Consider the following 19960-nt stretch of genomic DNA (forward strand, 5'->3'; position numbering starts at 1 on the left):
AACCTACGAAAAGACCTGGAGCCCTCCAGCTAAGGCACACTTTTTATGCCATTGATTACTAGCCTAGCCCCTGTGAGAATGTTTGTTCTGTGTGGCCCCCAAGCTGAATGAGTTTTCACAACTTTCTACTCCTTACATTGCCTAAAAAAAACAAAAGACAGCAAGGGACAGGCAGCAGCCTGGCTTCTTTATTTGAGAAACAAAACAATGGTAGCTAACAATACGATGGAACTGACTTGGGTGTAACCAGCAATGTTACACCGAGTCACTATTCCCAATAGGCTTCAGGGTAAGAATTCCACTTTCCAATAACAACACACAGTCTCACAAATAGCACATGAATTTTGTTTTTTATTTAAGAAACACAAAGGGGGGCATGTTGCTTCAACATTGTGTCATCCGTCTGGTTCTTCTAAACAAACTATTACGGGTAGATTATTTAAAATCTGTTGAGCCAAAACCTAAAATATAGACCAAAAGTGAAAGTGCACTTTTCATGAAAATGACAAATGTGAGACCAATGCTGAGCTTAAAAACAAACAAAAAAACATCTTGTGTGACAACACTTTCATTCTGTAACAGTGTTCGCATGAAATGTCAGTTCAGATCTTTTTAAAGGGACAATGTGTATTATTTGATAACAACATGTATTGCGTATTACAAGGGGAAACAAGTGCTAAAATGCATGAGGAAGAATCCAGACTACAAATAATCAAAGTGACCAAACTGCACAATTTTCATGAGGTTTTTGGTTTTAGGGTGTCAGTAGCAGCAAGATGGCGGAAAATTATGTTAGCTCTAGGTAATTCTCTTGTTCTACAAAACAAATGTACATTCTTTAACCGACAGTTATTAAAAAAAGCCCTTTAATATGATAGTTCAGATATTTATGCTAATCATTTGAATCAATATTCTAAATTAAGTTTTTTTTTTAAACACTCGTAGGCACCAAATCGACTCCAATACTATACTATTGCATGTATTCACATTTAAGATACAGTGGAACCTCGGTTTTCGAACGCCTCTCAGTTCGAACAAATCGGTTCTCAACCAAAAATTTCGAGAAATTCTTGCTTCGCTTTTCGTTCGAATGCCGGTACGCTAGGGGCGATGCTCAGCGGCGTACGGGTGTAGATTGCCCCCACCCCTCGTGAAGAACTGTTGTCACGTGACCGCGCACTTCTTTTTGCTTTCGTTTTTAATATCGGTGAACGGGGTGTTTTAACCCCTAATTATGCCTCGGAAGAAGGTCGGTGCAAGCAGCAAAGTTGCTACAGGTGAAAAAAGAAGAGTAGTGCGTACAACTATTGCATTTAAGAAAGAAATAATAGCAAAATATGAAGATGTACGAGTTTCCCTTCTTTCGAGGGAATAGAGCATGGCTTCTGCAGACCACCACAAAGGTAAGAAATCCTATTCATAAATCTTTTCTTTATCCTTTAACCGCTCACCACTTGTTGTGGAGACCCCGATGCTAAATGACGTGTAAACGACCTGATTTTTTTTATTTTTACAAGTTCATGTTAGCGTAATCTTTCGTACGGAAGATTACGCTAACGCGAACGTACGATTAGCCTGGGTTAGCTTCATGTTTACGTTCATGGTAAGCCTTCAAGGATTTGGAACGATTTGGAATGATTTTACATTACTTTTAATGGCAAAAACGATTTTCGGTGATCGTCCAAATCGGTTTTCGAACAGGGTTCTGGAACGGATTATGGTCGAGAACCGAGGTTCCACTGTACATGGTTTTTTGATCCGTAACAATTTTCGAACTGAATTTTGTTGCCTTGTATTAGGGTGAATTTTCCATGAGGCAGAGATAAAGAAAACGTAAAATCCAAAGTGTAAGACAAAGGGTTAAAACTGTTGAGTGAAAGTAGAAGAAAATTATAAATAAGAATGAAGTAGTGCTAACTCACAAGATGGTGCTCATTTCGGCATTTTCCACACACAGAAAGAGAAGAAGAAACAGCGTTATTTTTAAAAAAAGAGAGGGGCACTCCAATTTGGAGCCAGACGTGTCACAGCAACTCTAAAGAAAAACAAAATAACTGACATTTGGTTCTAAACGGTCCAACTAAAGATGACGCATTTCACCAAAATGTCAAAAAATTTCTCATGGCACCTCTGGGCTGACAATTGACGTCAAATACTACTCAAGTGGCTTTCAAAAGCAACACAGAAAATACGAAACTCCTTTTTTTGAGATCTACTCAATTAAACACTGCTGCGCTGTGAAAAACATACAATTTCAATTTCATTGTGAAATCCAAATACACACTTGTGTATGTAACAAAACGTGTGGGACAAAGAAAAAAACAATCAAAGACACATACATCCACCCGAGAGTACACCATCGTATACCAATCAATCAAAAAGTCTTGCTTTGTTTAGATCTAAAGCATGATGGGAGGGCAGATGCACAGTCTGGAGCACGTTTGCCTTAAAGCGACACTGTGTAATATTTGACCACTGTCCCTGTATTGTGTAGTGCAACCGAAAACCAGTGCTACGAAGCACAAGGAAGAATAAAAACTGCGGAGAATCAAAGTGACCAAACCGCACCACAAGTTTTTTTGTGGGATAGCCTTAGTAGCAAGAAGCCGGACAATCATGCCAGCTACGTCTAGGTGATCCTCGTATTATAAGTATTTCATGCACAAAAACGGTGTCGCTTTAAAATAAAGCAGTTGTAGACTAAAAAACTTTGATTGGGCCGTACTTACCCTAGTAGCTTTAGTCAGATCATTCACTGCTCAAATAAACTATTCTATTTTTTATCTTTTTTGGGGTCTGGGTTGTCGTTTGGACTGTCCTTTAAGCAGGCCTTTTCTTACTTTCACAATTTTCATGCTACACTAACAAAACATTGCGATGACGAGCATAGAGTTATCCTCCAAGCGTTCCCTCCATTCCTTCTACCTAATATATTGCGCGGCCAAAACAGCGTTGTTAAGAATAAAATTAAGGCAGGTAGGAGTATTGGGAAAAATTTCGATAAAGGCTCTTCGAACTCAGTTGCATTATTATCATGTACTTTATAGAGAATATATTCCACTTTTTAAGGACAGCTCAAAAGACAGACCGCAACAGAGTTAGTGTTAGTAGAGTAAACGAACCTAAAGGAAGTGAAGCAAACTAGTAATTTTTAGCTTTTGCTTTGCCTTTTTCTAAAATGGAAGACTGAATACTATTAGTTTTTAACAATGACCAGTTCATTAACTTGATTTATACTCTAAGTATACAGTAAGTAAAACGTTAACATTTTCAGTTTTTCTTTTTCTATGTTAGGATAATGTTACAGAGGCATTGTTTGTGGTTTTTCTTTATTGCTCTTGCTCTGCTAGTCAAATGGTGAATAGAATGTCGGGTCATTTATTGATTTGTTTGTGCCTCACCACACAAATTTACATACCTGTCAACCTGTACGGTTTTGCCGTACAAAGTACGTTTATTATGCATTTTAAGACGTGTACGACGTACAAGAAAATCTGTACGGAAAAACGCAATTATGGGTACCATCCGGTATACACCGACTATGACGAGACGGCAAATCAATCAAGTCAAACGAGTTCGCCCCGGAAGCCTCTTTCTCGGTATCGTTTTTTTTTCATTGCAAACAAAGCGAGCGGTTTGATGTAGTGAAAGGAAGTCCGTCTCTTTTTAGAGAACCGGCTTTTTCGGCTCAAATCATTAAAGAGAGCCAGCTCTCAAACGGCTCACTTGCTTTCATGCATCATACTACGAATTATTATGTTGTATAAAGAAGTTAAGGAAAAATGGATGTATAAAATTAGAAAATGAAAAAAGACAGGTTTGTGGTTATCCCTTTAATCAGTATATTACCAACAATAATTTAATGCAGAAAATGAATTCATAATTTGAATAAGAAAATGTATTATTCTACTTAATTATATTTGCATGTAGTTTTTCCTTCTACAATGAAAGTCCAAGCTACTTCATTTTTAAACATTTTTTATAATAAACCTCATTCATGTCGAGCAACTCAGGATCTCACAACAAAATGTTAATCAACAAAATATATGATATAACAAAACACATGTACAATATAACATGTTAAACTACATAAATAACCACGTTTGAAAAAAAAATATGGTGTAAGATTATTTTGTATTTTGTAAGGGAAAATACGAGTTTGTAAGGGCATGGAGCCCTGGAGGTTGACAGGTATGAATTTATGATCATCACCGCCATCACCGAATCATGTTGAATTTTGTGTCCACAAACTACATTGCATTCATGTTTGTGACATATTTAGCACCAAGTCTTTCTTTTTTCAAAATGAAAACAAAAGAACAGACACAGATCACAAATGTTGCAGAGGCCACTTCAAAACGCCATGATTTTTCGGTTGTAATTCTAACCTGAGCTGAACTGACGAACTGTATGCGCTCCAAGGCTGTGCTCTGCCCCCAAAGCAAAAAAAAAACAAAAACGCACCTTCGCCAAACACACATTGACAAAAGGATTTCTTAAACATCATCAATTCTTAGTAATAAAACGGTGACCACCTCCGGATGAACTGCTAGATATCAGAAAAATGTGTCTGAAGTGCAGTTATGGATAGTTTGCATGTTTTGCCCCCGCCTCGCCCCCTGCACATATAATATATATTCATATGCATATAAATAAAATTCAGTGCTGTAAAAACTCTTCAACTCCATAGGATCTGATTTCTCATGGCTAGAACTACTGCTCAAAGTATGTAAACTGCGTGTTATTCTTTTACCACAATTTAAAAACCAATCTGAGGAAGAGAAGAAATTTCACGTGTTTTGTTTTGGTTTACACACCGGGATCCTTTGATTTTTTTGGTAGCAGCTAAGCACCAACTTTGCGTAAGGTTCTACGTGTGTCAGTGTCTCTCTATGCGTTTGTGGATAAAATCACTCAGAGTCCGTGAAAATGTCTGCGTTCGTTTTGTTTTTGCGTTTGCATGGTGTGTATGTTTTAGGATGTGCACGGCTGCACGTTGACACTGTGTGCGACGTGGGATCGCAGGTCGATAGGCCGGGCCAGCTGATCTTCCGGCCGGCTATTGGTCAGGGACAAGTTCCTCACGCAACCAGTCATACCGGAGGAAAACTTCCCTCCTGTCATGGCTGCCATGTCTGGGGATCCACCTGCCAAACAACCATACACAATTCATGAGTTATGAAGTCAACCTGCTCTCCATCCAGGCTTCAGGGTATGCTGTTCTGTTTAAATGAATGAAACCATTCATTCATTCATTCATTCATTTTTAGTGTGACGGGTGAGTTATAGTCAAGTCATGTCGAGTTGTGTTTATTTTTACAGCCCTTAAACACAAGTCTCAAAGGGCTACACAGACCACTGACTATTGCAAACTAGACTATTATTACACCCTCCCCTTATCTAAGACCTACAAGAGGGAAAGGAAAGACTTAAAATCTCAGCATGAGGAAAATGAAGAAACCTTGAGAAGGGACCACACATGAGATAATCCCCCTTCAGGGTTGGGTAGGGTTACTTCAACTGGATTACATTCAATTACTTTTGGATTACTCCAATACCAAATATGCTAATAAAAGACAAAAGAAAATAAATATGAATAAAATTATGACTCACAACACGTGGTAAGCTTTCTCTCCTGGCTTTGATCTCTTTGATCTCCGGCAAAAATAACATAAAATGCAACAGAAACAAAATGAAAATAAATCCAAACAGCTTGCCAACATCATTTTTGCCGTTCCATGTATTCCGTTACTCCCCAAGCCTTTAGTAATTTTATTCATATTTAGTTTCTTTTGTCTTTTATTAGCATATTAATCCAAAAGTAATTGAAATTAATCCAGTTAAAGTAACCCTACCCAACCCTGTCCCCATTCCAGGATAACGGATCTTCCAACAGCAAATAATACAAAGATATTGTCAACAGGAAATATAAGTAATTCATAAGCTCGAGAATAGAAATGTTATCCTAAAAATAAGGCCATATTTGGCATTATAAGTCTCAAATATAATTTTCCAAAGTCCAAAAAATGTGAACGTATTAATAAGATATATTTTGGTTTGAACTAAAAGATGTAGTAACATTTATCAATTGTCTTTTTGTCATGTTTCACTTTTGTGGCAACATGGCTGAGTGGTCAGCACATTAGCCCCACAGTGCAGAGTCCAGGGTTCAATTCCAGCTACTGGCCTCCCCATGTGGGGTTTGCATGTTTTCCCCATGCCTGTGTGGCTTTCTTCCAGGCCCTTGGTTCCCTCACACATTCAGTGTTCAATGTTCTTGTTTGCCGGCGTCCCTGCGTCCTAGACGCATCATTTTTGCTGGGGACGCATTGTGTCAAATCAACGTGCGTCCCCGGGACGCAACTTTTTTTGCCCCAAAATTGTCATTATGAGCCGATTACTTTTTTTTAACAAAGATTTACCGCACTCCAAACTTTTCGTCAGGCAGATCCGCCATTGTTGTTTTGGTCTCGCGGTTCGAGTTTTTGTCTGCACGCCGATCTCGGCCAACGAGATCTCGTTGCTTCGAAATTACGTCATTGTTGTGGTGCTTGTCGTCGAGCGAAGGTTAAGTATGCCTCCGAAAAAACAGTTAGTATTAGGTGAAAATTAACACAAAATTGGTAATTTCTTCAGTGTCAGTAATAAGTCGAAACATAATGCAGAAAGTGATAACAACGGCAATAATTCCGGCACGAAAAAAACGGCAGAGAAATTCATACCTGTCAACCTGTACGTTTTTGCCGTACAAAGTACGTTTATTATGCATTTTAAGACATGTACGACGTACAAGAAAATCTGTACGTAACAACACAAATTTGTCAACGATGGGTACCATCCGGTATACACCATCTATCACGAAACGGCAAATCAATCAAGTCAAACGCGTTCGAGTTGTGTAGTGAAAGGAAGACCGTCTTTTTTTAGAGAACCGGCTTTTTTGGCTCAACTCATTAAAGAGAGCCAGCTCTCAAACGGATCACTTGCTTTGATGATTGATATTACGAATTATGTTGTATAAAGAAGTTAAGAAAAAAAGGAAGTATAAAAGGAGAAAATGAAAAAAAGACAGGTTTGTGGTTATCCCTTTAATCGATATATTACCAACAATAATTTGATGTAGAAAATTAATTAATAATTTGATGATTAAAACTGAATGAATATATAGATTTATATTACATGTTTGTCACCGATTTACAATCTCAACCTCGATAACACTAAATTTTGGGGACCCATAGATCTCTGTTGGGACCCATAGATTTTTGAGCATGTGAGTCCCAGTGACCCATCACTTTTCACAGGTAAAATGAACACTGATGGCTGGTCAATTGTGTCCAAATTTACCCTACAATAGTTGTCTGTCTCTCTGTTCCCTGCAACTGGTCAGCAACCAGTTCAGGTGTCCCCTGCCCATTGATAGCTCGGTTGGTAGTTCTGGGGCCCATAAACCGCAAAAACCAAGGGATCTCTGTATACCTACTGTGGGGTGGTCTGGAGCATGACTTGTAAGGCGACTTTTTTCGAAAGGTTACAAACTCACCAAGGAAAAGAGGGCCTTGGGTGTTGACCATGACGCTTTTTCCTTTTGACTGTCCGTGCATTGCAGCTCCGCCGTCGATTTGGATGAAACCATCTCTTCCATTCCTGCGGGGGAAAAACACCTACTTGTATTTCTTTCGATTTGTACCACAATGACTTTTCTTAAAGCCAGTTTTCTATGTTACACTTGGAGAAGAGCACAGAAAAATCTTGATTTAAAATGTTTTTCGACGCTTTCGATTTTCACGATGCACTACTTTGTTACAGCAATGATGCGCATGTGTGTGATAAAAATAAAAGCAGACCTTTTTTTTATTATTTTTCAATTAAAAAATAGTGTACACTAATTGACCACGGTATAGTTTAATTGCCACATAAGAATGATTTCCCTTTGGATTAGAGCTACCAACTTTTTGCCAAGAACTGCACTTAAATAGAATATAAACGGATATATTGTCATTGGTATCAACGCAGTGAACAATGTTTGCAACAAAAAATAGATGTCACGGTTGCCATGGCGCCCGATTGGCCCTGCCCGTGTGGTGCCAGCTGCGGCTCGTTGACAGAAATGGCTTCCCTTCTATTTAAGCTCAGTGCTCTCACTCACCCTTTGTCATTCCGTCAACGAACCTCTGCCCCGCAAGACGTGGGTTTTGACTCTGTCCGGTTTCCCAAACATTTCCTGTCCGGTATCGTTCCCATCTATTTTTGTGCTGTTTATTATTCTCTCCTGTTTTGTTCCCGTTTAGTTTGTCCTGTTTATTTTGATATCCTATTTCGATATTAATCCTGTCATTCCATGCCAGACTGCTGCCTAACGTGCATGACTCCCCATTTCCCGTAAAATAAAATGCTTGTGTGAGAAACCTCATGCATTTGGGTTCTTGGCCTGTTCCGGTTCATGACAATAGACATGGCACTCCAGGATAAACAAGATAAACATTTCTTCATACTGATATTCTGCTATTCTATCTACCGATAAGATGAATGGGATAAAGGAGTGAAAATAAGTAACAATTTTTAGATAGATAGATAGATAGATACTTTGTTCATCCCCGCAGGGAAATTCACATTACAGTACATTTACAAGGTACTGCTTAAGAACCGGCATAAAGTCTAGGTGCAATTTCTTTTTGTAATATTAGTGCCATGAAAAATTGCAACAATAGTGCAATGAAGAGTATTGCAATCGCAACAAAATTCCCAAATAAGTCGATAAATGACATGCAAATACTCTTTTTTCCATACAATACAATAAACTGCCTCTGAGTCGGTTGGTCCCTGTTTAAAGGGACTTGTAGCGCCTCCCAGGGGTAACAGGTCAAATAGGTGGTGGCCAGGGTGAAAGGTGTCCATTATAATTTGTTTTGACAGCGCAGCCGATGATTTGCTGGACAGTGTTGATTATTTTTTTCGACGTCGAGGGTAACTTTGTATGATAATTTAGCAGTATTAGTATATTATTATGCATTTTTTGCCTAGTGATACATTGATGACATACAGTTTCTTGTATGTTGGTTTATATGTAAATAATGCAGATCAATGTCATTTCTAGGTCAGTGATTTGAAATAACTATTTATTTATTTTAGTTATTAAGGTTCTAAAGGTTTTGTGCATGCTGATGCCAAAATAACCCATTTTACCTGACTGCTTGCACTCTATGCCATTTGCCATCGTTGATGGAGTGTCGTGAAATGATCTCCGCCTCTCCACTACCCAACTGGTAACTGGAGATTAAAAAGTCATCAGAATCAAGTCAAATCAAAGCAAAGCTGTTTAGTCTTATTTCCAGAATTTCCGAGGCTAAAAGCGAACCTGAAAACGAGGTGTCCATTGTGAATTCCTAGACCGATAAAGTCCTTGCCCTTGCCGTGTTCCCCGTGTTCCTAGGGATCAGATGGTTTACTTAAGAGTTTTCAGAGATAAAACAATGAGATGTGCCAGCAACTTTTGACCAGGACTACGTTCTTTAGCAACATTACCTTTCATAATTAAGGACTTTTAAAACATTTTAGCATAAACAGATAGTTGCAACCTTCCAAAGCATGCTTTGATGATGTCATATTAGTATGGAATAAGCAAATGTGCCAGATACTAAGAGCTTCTCATGTTGGAGTGGATACCTTTTTGCTAGCATGCATCTTTCGCAAATTGAGTGTGCCATTGGTTTCCTGAAGGAAACGGAAGGGAGGTTAGAAAAGTGACATGCATTCATTTTATTCAGACACAGCAGGCCCACTGTTCAAGACTCAAAATGAGCTGGTTGAAGTGCTCAGCAACCAATAATGTAAGGAAGAGAGCTTTGTGCTGTTAAAGTAACATTAAAAATAGAATCCCGGCATTAACACTCCCGTGCGTGTCAAGTGACGTTCAATTGTAAGATTAGACTAAAAGTACTAAAAGTAATGGTTGAAAATGAAGCTCATGACTCACGACTCCTTGCCACAGGATCATTCCCTCAGAGGAGAGCGTATTGATTTCAAATTCAATAGTCTCCGGCGTGTCATGTGTCCTAAAGGATATTAATATGTAATCATGAGTACAATCAAAAGAACAACAAACATGAGTGCAAAAACAAACATATAGATTAATACACATATTACCGTCTTTTTAAACTGGAGTTAGGAAGGACAACATATGCATCATTCTGAAAGTGAGCTGCATACTGATAGGGAGAATCTAAATACAAAAGGAACAAAAAATACCAATTAATAAAGCAAACACAAGAGTATCGGCACTGTTATGACGCCCTCCAGTGGTGGTTTTTTGCACCTGGTGAGGCAGACTTTGTTGGTCAGTGAAAGAAAACACATTGCATATAAGTAGTGATAAACTTGTAGCGTTTAACATAGTGAAGACTGTATCACAACCCCCCTTTAAAATATACTTAACCTCATGCTTAGTATCAAGAACAAGTTATAATACTGTAGCACATTCTTTACATTTCACATCTCCCATCACCAATAATTGCAACTCCATGCAAGTTGCAACCATAATTAAGTGCGCATTGTTAATAGAAGTGCATATATGGTAAAAAAATATGTTCTTAACTTAACATTTCCCCATTTTAACTCTGGGGAACCCATGAACCATTTTCGTTTTAGATAAATTATGACCAATGGGTTCTCCAGGGTTAAGTCTACATTATCTCGTTTTCAGGAATTGTATTTGGTTGTTCTAGTCAAGTCAAGTCATGTTTATTTGTATAGCCCTTAATCACAAAGAGTCTCAAAGAGCTGCACAGACCACAGATTATTGCAAACCACAGACTATTATTACACCATCCCCTGATCTAAAACCTACACGAGGACAAGGAAGAACTCAAAAACCTCAACATGAGGAAAATGAAGAAACCTTGAGAAGGGACCGCACATGAGGTAATCCCCCCTTCCAGTAAAATAATAAAAAAGATAGTTAAAATGAGCAAAATTGTTTAATCTTGAAAAGGTGTGTCAAAGTCAAATGGACAGAGGGCCAAATAAAAAGGCTTGACTGATCAAATTTTGAAAAGGTTAAACATAACGCATACAGTCCAGTGGATCTGATTGAACCTATTGAAAACCAAACAAACATCACATAAATAAAAGAAATATTTTCTTATGGCAATGCCAGTCATCTTCCATTTTCAAAAGGCAAAAACATTGATTTTGTATAAAAATCCCCATAACATTAAAAGGAAATAGAAGAAGCCAGAAATATCCAGGCACCATTAATATCGATAAGTTTCTAACTTAGCAAAAGTGGGCTAAATTTCCCCCAAAGAAAAAAAATAATAGCAATTTTCTATTATTCACTCAAATAAAATCATTAAAAAAATCCCCCTAGTGGGAGGTGGCTAGAGTCAAGAACACAGTCACATGTCTGACTCTTTCTGGGAGATTGATACCGAGGAGGGGATTCCCAGCCCCCTCGCTCAACCCAACTGATGTGTTGGGAGTCATTAGGTGACCAAACCCCCAATTCCAACCCCTAATACCGAGCGCCAAGCAGGGAGGCAATGAGTACCAATGTTATAAGTCTTAGGCTTGAACCAGCAACATCCCAGTCTAGGGGCGGGCGCCCTACTCCTAAGGCCACCGAGATAAAAAAATATAAATGGATTAAAATCCCCCAAAAGTACAAGCATGTGTTAAACAAAAACAACTTTTTCATCAAGAAGAATTTACGTACGGTACAAAAAATACACAACGATTCATCTCAGGGGCCGTACGAAGCCCTCTCATTGCCGGATTTTGATGGGTAATGTATTTTTTTCTGTCTTCATAAACAAAGATGTCTGAAAAAGGATGTAGGTGATGGTCTTTTAGTAAATGTGATGACAAAAGCAAGAAATAAGAGAATCCCAATGAGCCAAATTAAAAAAACTGCATGTCTTTTTTTTAGTACAAATTCCGTCATCCCAGCTTTCCTAGGTGGATTCTTGTAGGCGTGCAAGCACATGTTTAGGATGGGTCCAGAGGTTATGAGGACCCAGACCCCCGATGGGTCCCTGTTAGTCACGGTCGGATCAGTCAGACTCAATATTCCCATACTGTACCATTAGCCTCGCTAGCTGCTGAATTCCACGCGGGTTTGGGGAAGCTTGAGACGAGGCCTGTGAGCGCAAGATTTGTGTACAGCGGTAAGACAAGACAAAGTGAATAGATGATGGGAATACCCCTAGCATAAAGAGCGATTAAGGGATGAATTCTTGTGTGCCTATTCGTTATACATCACCACACACCAGTGTTGGGAGTAACCCATTACAAATGAACGCAACCCTTTTCCTGGTAACAAGTACTGTAACATGTTATAAAAAAATAATTTTGTTACTACACGGTGCGCTACTCCACTACTTTTTAAAAGCTTATCATGAATTACGGGCAGCACGGCGGAGCAGTGGTTAGCGCGTGTGCAGCACAGTTCTAAGGTCTTGGGAACCTCCTGTGTGGGTTCAAATCCAGCTACCGGACTTCCTGTGCGGAGTTTGTATGTTCTCCCCATGCTTGTGTGGGTTTCCTCTGGGCACTCCGGTTTCCTCCCACATTCCAAAGACATGCATTTCAGGTGGATTGCCCGGTCCAAATTGTCCTTAGGTGTGAATGAGCGATCGAGTTGTCTGTCCCTGTGTGCCATGCGATTGGCTGGCGACTAGTTCAGGGTGTCCCCTGCCCACTGCCCAATGATTGCTGGGATGGGCTCCAGCACCCCCGCGACCCTACTGAGGATAAGCGGTGCAGCTAATGAGATGAGATGAGATCATGAATTACAATGTCTTCATTACTTAAATCAATACTCTTTCGCTCGCGAAGTAATATACAACCCAAAATCTGCCATAAAAGAATGGTGGGCAGGTATAAATCTCCGTACAAAAAACTGAATAATGTTATGGTGGTGCAGTGCATGAGGGAGAGTAATTTCTTCATACTGATATTCTGATATTCTCTCTACCGAGGCCATGGAGTGACTGTGAGCAGGTGGCACCTATTCCGACTCACGTCAAAAGCCCGCGGACTTTGGAGTAACGAAAAGTTCCCATTACTTCATCGACACGCCCCGTCCACCCCTTAGCGGTCCGAACCCAACTGGGCAGCTGAACCCTCGCGACACTGTCATGGACGTTGAAGCCCTCCCGTAGACTATTCATACTGTTATGCCCGTATTTGGTAGCGTACTCAGTAGCGAAAAATGGAGAGCATGTGGGGAGAGGGTTGTGGCAGGAACAACAAAATCAATGGGGCAAACATGAGCACAGAATTTACGGTCAAGGAGTGCTAAATTATGGTCTTTCAATTTGTAAAATTATTTTTACAATACTCCATGTCTGGAGAAAGAAAAAAGAAAAGAAGAAATAAGTGTTGGATATTACCCATAAATAGAGAAGGAAACCTTTGAGTGGTTTGAAGACAAAAGACAAAATGGATATGGAGTGTCTTGGCTATGTGACTTTGCAATGCTGTCTCAAGCTTGCACAAGCCCAAATATATGAAGGGTTTTGTCGCTTTCACAGGTTGGTTTACACGTTTTCTTCCGTTTCTTTTTTATTAAGCTATTTCTAAGCAGTTACAGAAGGTTGGCTTCAATGGGAGTAGGCTACATATGTTGATTTGTAACTAGATACAGTGGCTTGCGAAACAATTTGCCCCCCTTAAACTTTGTGACCTTTTGCCACATTTCAGACTTCAAACATAAAGATATAAAACTGTAATTTCTTGTGAAGAATCAACAATAAGTGGGACACCATCATGAAGTGGAACACAATTTATTGGATATTTTAAACTTTTTTTAACAAATAAATAAACAAAAAGTGGGTGTGCAAAATTATTCAGCCCCATTGGGTTAATACTTAATATCTTTAAGAAATGGCTTCCTTCTTGCCACTCTTCCATTAAGGCCAGATTTGTGCAGTATACGACTGATTGTTGTCCTATGGACAGATTCAGGTAGGCGCCTTGCATGGTTGACTCCCTATTGGTGTGTGAGTGTGTGTGTGAATGGGTAAGTGTGAAGCACATTGTAAAGCACTTTGTGAGGTCTCCATTGACTTGAAAAGCGCTATAGAAATGCAGACCATTTACCATTAATTCTCCCACCTCAGCTGTCGACCTCTACAGTTCACCAGAGTGATCATGGGCCTCTTGGCTGCATCTCTGATCAGTTTTCTCCTTGTATGAGCTGAAAGTTTAGGGGGACGGCCCGATCTTGGTAGATTCGCAGTGGTCTGATAGTCCTTCCATTTCGATATTATTGCTTGCACAGTGCTCCTTGGGATGTTTAAAGCTTGGGAAATCTTTTTGTATCCAAATCAAGCTTTAAACTTCTCCACAACAGTATCTCGGACCTGCCTGTTGTGTTCCTCGTCTTTCATGATGCTCTCTGCGCTTTAAACAGACCTCTGAGACTATCACAGTGCAGGTGCATTCATACAGAGACTTGATTTGGTGGATTCCATTTATCATCGTTAGTCATTTAGATCAACATTGAATCATCAAATAAAGTGTGTTCCATTTCATGATTGTGTCCCACTTATTGTTGATGCTTCACAAGAAATTACAGTTTTATATTTTCATATTTTAAGTCTGAAATGTGGCAAAAGGTCACAAAGTTCAAGGGATTTCGCAAGCCACTGTAGCTACTTTTAGGTGTCAGTAATCTGGAGCATAACACAATTACTTTTTTAATGAATTACATTATTTCAGAAATGCACCCAACACTTGTAAAACCCCATCTTAAAACTTACTCTCTTCACAGTTGAGCCCTGTGAATCCCGACGGGCACACGCAATGTCCATTAACACAGATGCCACCATGTTGGCATTGCTGGTCACTCTGGCACACGTCTTTTACGATCTCGCAATGCTCACCTGCAAGTTGTTGCACACGTTAGATTGTTTTCACATGAGGGTAATGAAAGATTGTGGCTTGGGCAGCACAAACCTTCGAATCCGTCCCTACATAGACACTGGTACTCATACTCAGCGTTGGGCATGCAGCGGCCTCCATTCAAGCAAGGCCGCCGGTCGCAAGGGCTCGAATCCACACATTTGCGGATCGCTCTGCTCTCTGTGAAGCTGTAGGACAGATCCAACTTCTTGTTGTTGATGAGCACCTAAGCAGAAACATGGAAATTGAAAAATCCACGAAATTGACATACAGCGGCATCTGTCTTTGATTTGACATGGAGGAAGCACACCTCTCCCACACAACCATCGAACATGTGGCTGATGTTTGCAGGCTTAGGCAGGATCTCAAAGTTGGGAACACCTCCCAGGAACATTTGGGTGTGGATATTGAGGCCCTGGGCTTTCCCAGGGGACGTTGTCCTATCCACTGGGCCGTGGTTAACTCTGAGGTGACCATCCCGCATGTTTCGTTCAGCCACAACTCGGTGCCATTGGCCCAAAGAGACTGGTTCTGGACTGCGAAGGACGGCCTGGCCTGAATATCAAGAAAGACACACACAGGTTTAATCACACTCATTTAATGTTTTTGTTTTTTTCATCTCTTGCAGATCTTGTCAAATTTGGTAATTTAAATCACTAGTTCTCAATCCAAAACTGTCAATCTAAATTAGGATGCCTACACTTTAACTCTGAGGGCTGAATTTAGAAACCCTTGATTTAATCAAAATCTACTAAATCAAATCCATGTTATTGTCATGATTACTGATGTGACTCAGCTGTGCCCACTCTTTTGGCGCCAACGGCCGCGGGTTCTGATTGGCTCCCTGTCACTATTTGAACTCAGTCCTGTCAGTCCCCTGTTGTCAGTCCGTCTGCAAACCTCAGTGAATACTAGGCAAGCCTTTTTCTGACCCTGACTCCCGGCTGTCCCGTTTTTGCTCCCGATTGTCTCCGGCTACGACCCGTATTGATCCTGACCATGTCAGCTCTCCCGTCCTGACTTCTTACGACCCGTTTTTGATCCCGACCACGTCTGCTCTCCCGTCCCGGCTTACGACCGGTTTCTGACCCCAACCACGTCTTGCTCTCCCAGTCCCGACTACCGACCAGTTTTCCACCCCTGACACCGCCATCACTCGCTACGGAAGAGCCACTTCCGTGTTCGGATCACAATCCGAGTACGAGAGCGACTTGCTTCCCGCGCTCAGCGAACACAGGATCGTGGGCGCAGCCCTTCCTCACTCTTTCAATTAAACTTGTGGTAAACGTCACGCAAGTGGGTCCTGTTTCCGTTCCGGTCCTGACAGAACTTGGGCCCTACAATTACATTTTCTATGAATTCTGGCGGGTGAATTGGGCAGAAAAATTACCTTTTAGATAGTTGTATTATTCGTCAGTAAAAAACAACACTTGCACGATTGATTGCTTGTTACAGTAGATAACACAAAAATAATTCCGAAAGTGATGATGCTCTGCCAACGTTTTGTGTAAGTTCTACACGTGTGTGCAGGGCTAATGCTCAAATGTCGGACCCAGAATCATGACTATGTTATCGTGTAAAAAGCCAACAACAAAAAATAATTTATATCACTTTTTGGAAATAGGATTTTTTTTTTACTCAGGAAAAAAGTAAAATTCCCTTTTTCTATACCCAGCCCTGTGTAGTGAAGTAAAATTCAGAGCACGGTCTACGTTACCTGTGCCGAGCTCATATTTGAATTCTACATGCCCGTCGGCCATATAGATAGCTACAAAGTCTTCCACTTTCATCTTCTTTCCACCACAGAAGAACATCAGGCCGTTTCTCTCAAGAGGTTTGAATTCTAGTTCAACTCGCAGGTCATCATGGACGTTGGTCAGAGGAGGGTACGAGATGTAAGACTCCTCTCCATCAAATAGCGGAGTGGTTACCAACTCCCCTTTGGAAAAACGAGAAGGAGGGAAAGCACCTTAACCTCCTTGTCTTTGTCAAAACTTGCAATATCCATGTTTTAGTCAGGCTGAGCATGAATTAGAAAACCTTCCAAACTACAATAAAGGACTGTCTTACCACCCATGCATTTGTCTCCGTATTTTCCTAGGTGGCATCGACAATCATAGCCCAGACCATTTTGCCGGTTAATGCAAGTAGCGTCCGGTCCACAGGCATCTGCCGGATACAAGCCCAAAAAGGTCAATTGTTTCTAACTCAATGCTTGCTTGTCAGCATGTACCTGAATGGCAGTGAAGGGACGAGTGGTGCTGGCAGTTGCTGCCAGTGAATCTCCTGGGGCAGCTGCACGTATACAAACTAGTGTCCGAGTCTTCGCACCTGCCTCCATTCTGAAGACAAAAATAAATACAGTGGAAGCTCGGTTTTCGAACGCCTCTCAGTTCGAACAAATCGGTGTCCGACCAAAAATTTCGAGAAATTCTTGCTTCGCTGTTCGGTCAAAAAATCGGAGTTCGAACGCCGGTAATGCGTGAGTGCGTACGCCAGGGTGCGATGCTGAGCGGCGTACGGGTGTTTTAGCCCCTTAATATGCCTCCGAAGAAAGTCAGTGCAAGCAGCAAAGTTGCTACAGGTGAAAAAAGAAAAGTAGTGTGTACAACTATTGCATTTAAGAAAGAAATAATAGCCAAATATGAAGGAGGTGTGCGAGCGCCTTCTGCTGACCACCACAAAGGTAAGAAATCCTATTCATAAGATTACGATAACGCGAACGTTCGATTAGCCTGCGTTAGCTTTAAGTTTACGTGAAACATTCAGGGTGTTGGAACGGAGCCCCCTTTCCAATGAACCGCTCACCACTTGTTGTGGAGACCGGGTGCTAAATGACTTCCTGATTTTTTTATTTTTACATTCCGTACGAAAGATTACGCTAACATGAACGTACGATTAGCCTGGGTTAGCTTTATGTTTACGTTAAACTTTCAAGGTAAACATTCAGGGTGTTGGAACGGATTAAAACGATTTACATTATTTTTAATGGGAAAAATGATTTCGGTGATCGAACAAACCGGTTTTCGAACAGGGTTCTGGAACGGATTATGGTCGAGAACCGAGGTTTCACTGTATGTACAATAAGTGAAAGAAACGTCACTGATACGTTTATAGTTTAGTAGACTCTCAAAATAAGGAGATCAAATCAATGAATAACTTGCAAAGACTACAGGAGAAGACTGTACAAAACTACCGCACCATGGCAAATTTCAAATCTGTTCTAAACGCCATCCCCTGAGCCCTTTCTTTTCATCAAATCTCTTAGGTCAGTGGTCCACAACCTTTTCTGTAGCAGACACGCTCTAATTCTCCAACCTGGCCCAATAACAACATTGGTAGTTATAATGATAACAATAATGATAAAAATAATAGTATGCCTAAGTCCACTGTGAAATTACTAAACCATAAGGGATCTAGATAACACAGGAAAAGACATTCAATTTTATCTCATCATTACAAATCTGGAGGCGTGCCTTACTGAGATTCAAAGATGAATGCCTCTTATTTTTTTGCGCCTTAACCCAGAAAAAACTGAAATGTTGATTGTTGGTCCAGCTAATTGTTGTGAGTTGTTGGTAAACACTGCCCAGAACCTAGACAAATGTAATATCACCCATAGTGACTTGGTCAAAAATCGAGGTGTTATATTTGATCCTAATCTGTTGTTTCAGTTACACGTGAAAAATATTAGTTGAATAGTTTTCTTCCACCTCTGTAATACTGCGAAGATTCGTCCAATGCTGTCCTAATCAGATGCAGAGGTTGTAATTCATGCGTTACTTCTTGGCTTGATTACTGCAATGTATTGTGTTCTGGTCTCCCGATGTCTGGCATCAAAAGTTTGCGTCTGGTTCAGAATGCGGCAGCTAGACTCTTGAATAAGACAAAAAAGTTTGAGCATATTACTCCTGTATTGGCCAACTTGCACTGGCTCCCAGTCCACTTAAGATGTGACTTTAAGGTTCTCTTACTAACATACAAATGTTTGCATGGACTTGCGCCCTCTTATCTCTCTAATTTTATTTCCCCCTATGTTCCGTATCGGAGACTGCCTTCGGAAATGCCTGGTTTAATTGTGACTCCAAGAGCCAAGAAGAACTCTGCAGGCTCAAGAACGTTCTCCATCCGGGCCCCGGTGCTGTGGAAGGCTCTCCCTCCGGAGAGAAGATCTGCAACCTCGTGGGAGTTTTTAAATCTAGACTCAAGACCCACTTCTATTCAATTCTTCCCCCACCATTTTGTATTGTCCTGTCTTCTTCCGACTGCCTAGCTGGTAGTGATACGAGGGAGAAGGATGATTTGAGATGAGCCAGCGGTCCAGCGTCTGGACCTGAAGCATGTCAACGCCTGCATCGACCAGCCGGCAGATATGGGAAGTTGCGTCAATGCTGTTATGGACTTTTTGGACTTTTTTAGAGGCCTGAGGCGTCATTGCTGTCATGCACTTTCTCGACAAATTTTAACATTTTTTGGGGGGTTTTCTTTTATTGATGTTCACGATGTTTGTGTACTGTTACCCATTGCTAAATCTATTCCACCCTAGTCATCCTGGAAGGGGGATTACCACTTGTGAGGCCCCTTCTCAAGGCTTCTTTTTTCCTCACGCTGAGGTTTTGAGTTTTTCCTTGCCCGCATGTTGGTTTAAGATCAGGCGGTGGTGTAATTGTAATACTGTGCATACCTTTGAGACATTTTCGTGATTAAGGGCTATACAAATGAATGTGACTTGACTTACACTATTTTTAATCATGCTGCCACATTGAACCATGTCGGATAGTGCTCCATTATAACGTTGTTCAACGTGGCACTGTGAGTATAAATAGTTTGATAATGAGATAAAATCCAATGTTTTTCCTGTGCAATCTACGTTTCTAGTGGTCATGTGATTAGGATTCAGCGCTGTAACTGTTGCCATCTGGGTTCAATTCCCGTTGGGAGCGATATTTTTTCGACTGATCGATCATTGCTCAAATATATATATTTATACTACAGTAAAACCTCCTATATAACGTGTACCCAAACTTTGAGTTTTTTTTAGGGGGAATACAATATATAT

The 19960-nt window shown here is 40.5% G+C and overlaps 1 protein-coding gene across 1 annotated transcript in view; it reads right to left on the minus strand.

Annotated features, from left to right (window-relative positions):
* Nucleotides 1-331: 331 nt before the first annotated feature.
* Nucleotides 332-19960, minus strand: part of hspg2 (heparan sulfate proteoglycan 2) — a 171282-nt gene continuing 151653 nt past the window's right edge. Inside the window, exons 71-83 of the mRNA XM_088329717.1 lie at nt 17135-17243; nt 16972-17070; nt 16619-16840; nt 15212-15456; nt 14956-15127; nt 14760-14882; nt 10144-10219; nt 9974-10052; nt 9664-9711; nt 9356-9426; nt 9184-9267; nt 7541-7644; nt 332-5147 (exon numbers count right to left, since the gene is read on the minus strand). Of these exons, the coding sequence (XP_088185843.1) occupies nt 4975-5147; nt 7541-7644; nt 9184-9267; nt 9356-9426; nt 9664-9711; nt 9974-10052; nt 10144-10219; nt 14760-14882; nt 14956-15127; nt 15212-15456; nt 16619-16840; nt 16972-17070; nt 17135-17243 (1605 nt within the window). The 3' untranslated portion in view covers nt 332-4974. The remainder of the gene's footprint in view (nt 5148-7540; nt 7645-9183; nt 9268-9355; nt 9427-9663; nt 9712-9973; nt 10053-10143; nt 10220-14759; nt 14883-14955; nt 15128-15211; nt 15457-16618; nt 16841-16971; nt 17071-17134; nt 17244-19960) is intronic.

Source organism: Urocampus carinirostris, chromosome 3 (genome assembly GCF_059441175.1).
Source record: "Urocampus carinirostris isolate Australia breed hairy pipefish chromosome 3, RoL_Ucar_1.0, whole genome shotgun sequence".
NCBI classification, from domain to species: domain Eukaryota; kingdom Metazoa; phylum Chordata; class Actinopteri; order Syngnathiformes; family Syngnathidae; genus Urocampus; species Urocampus carinirostris.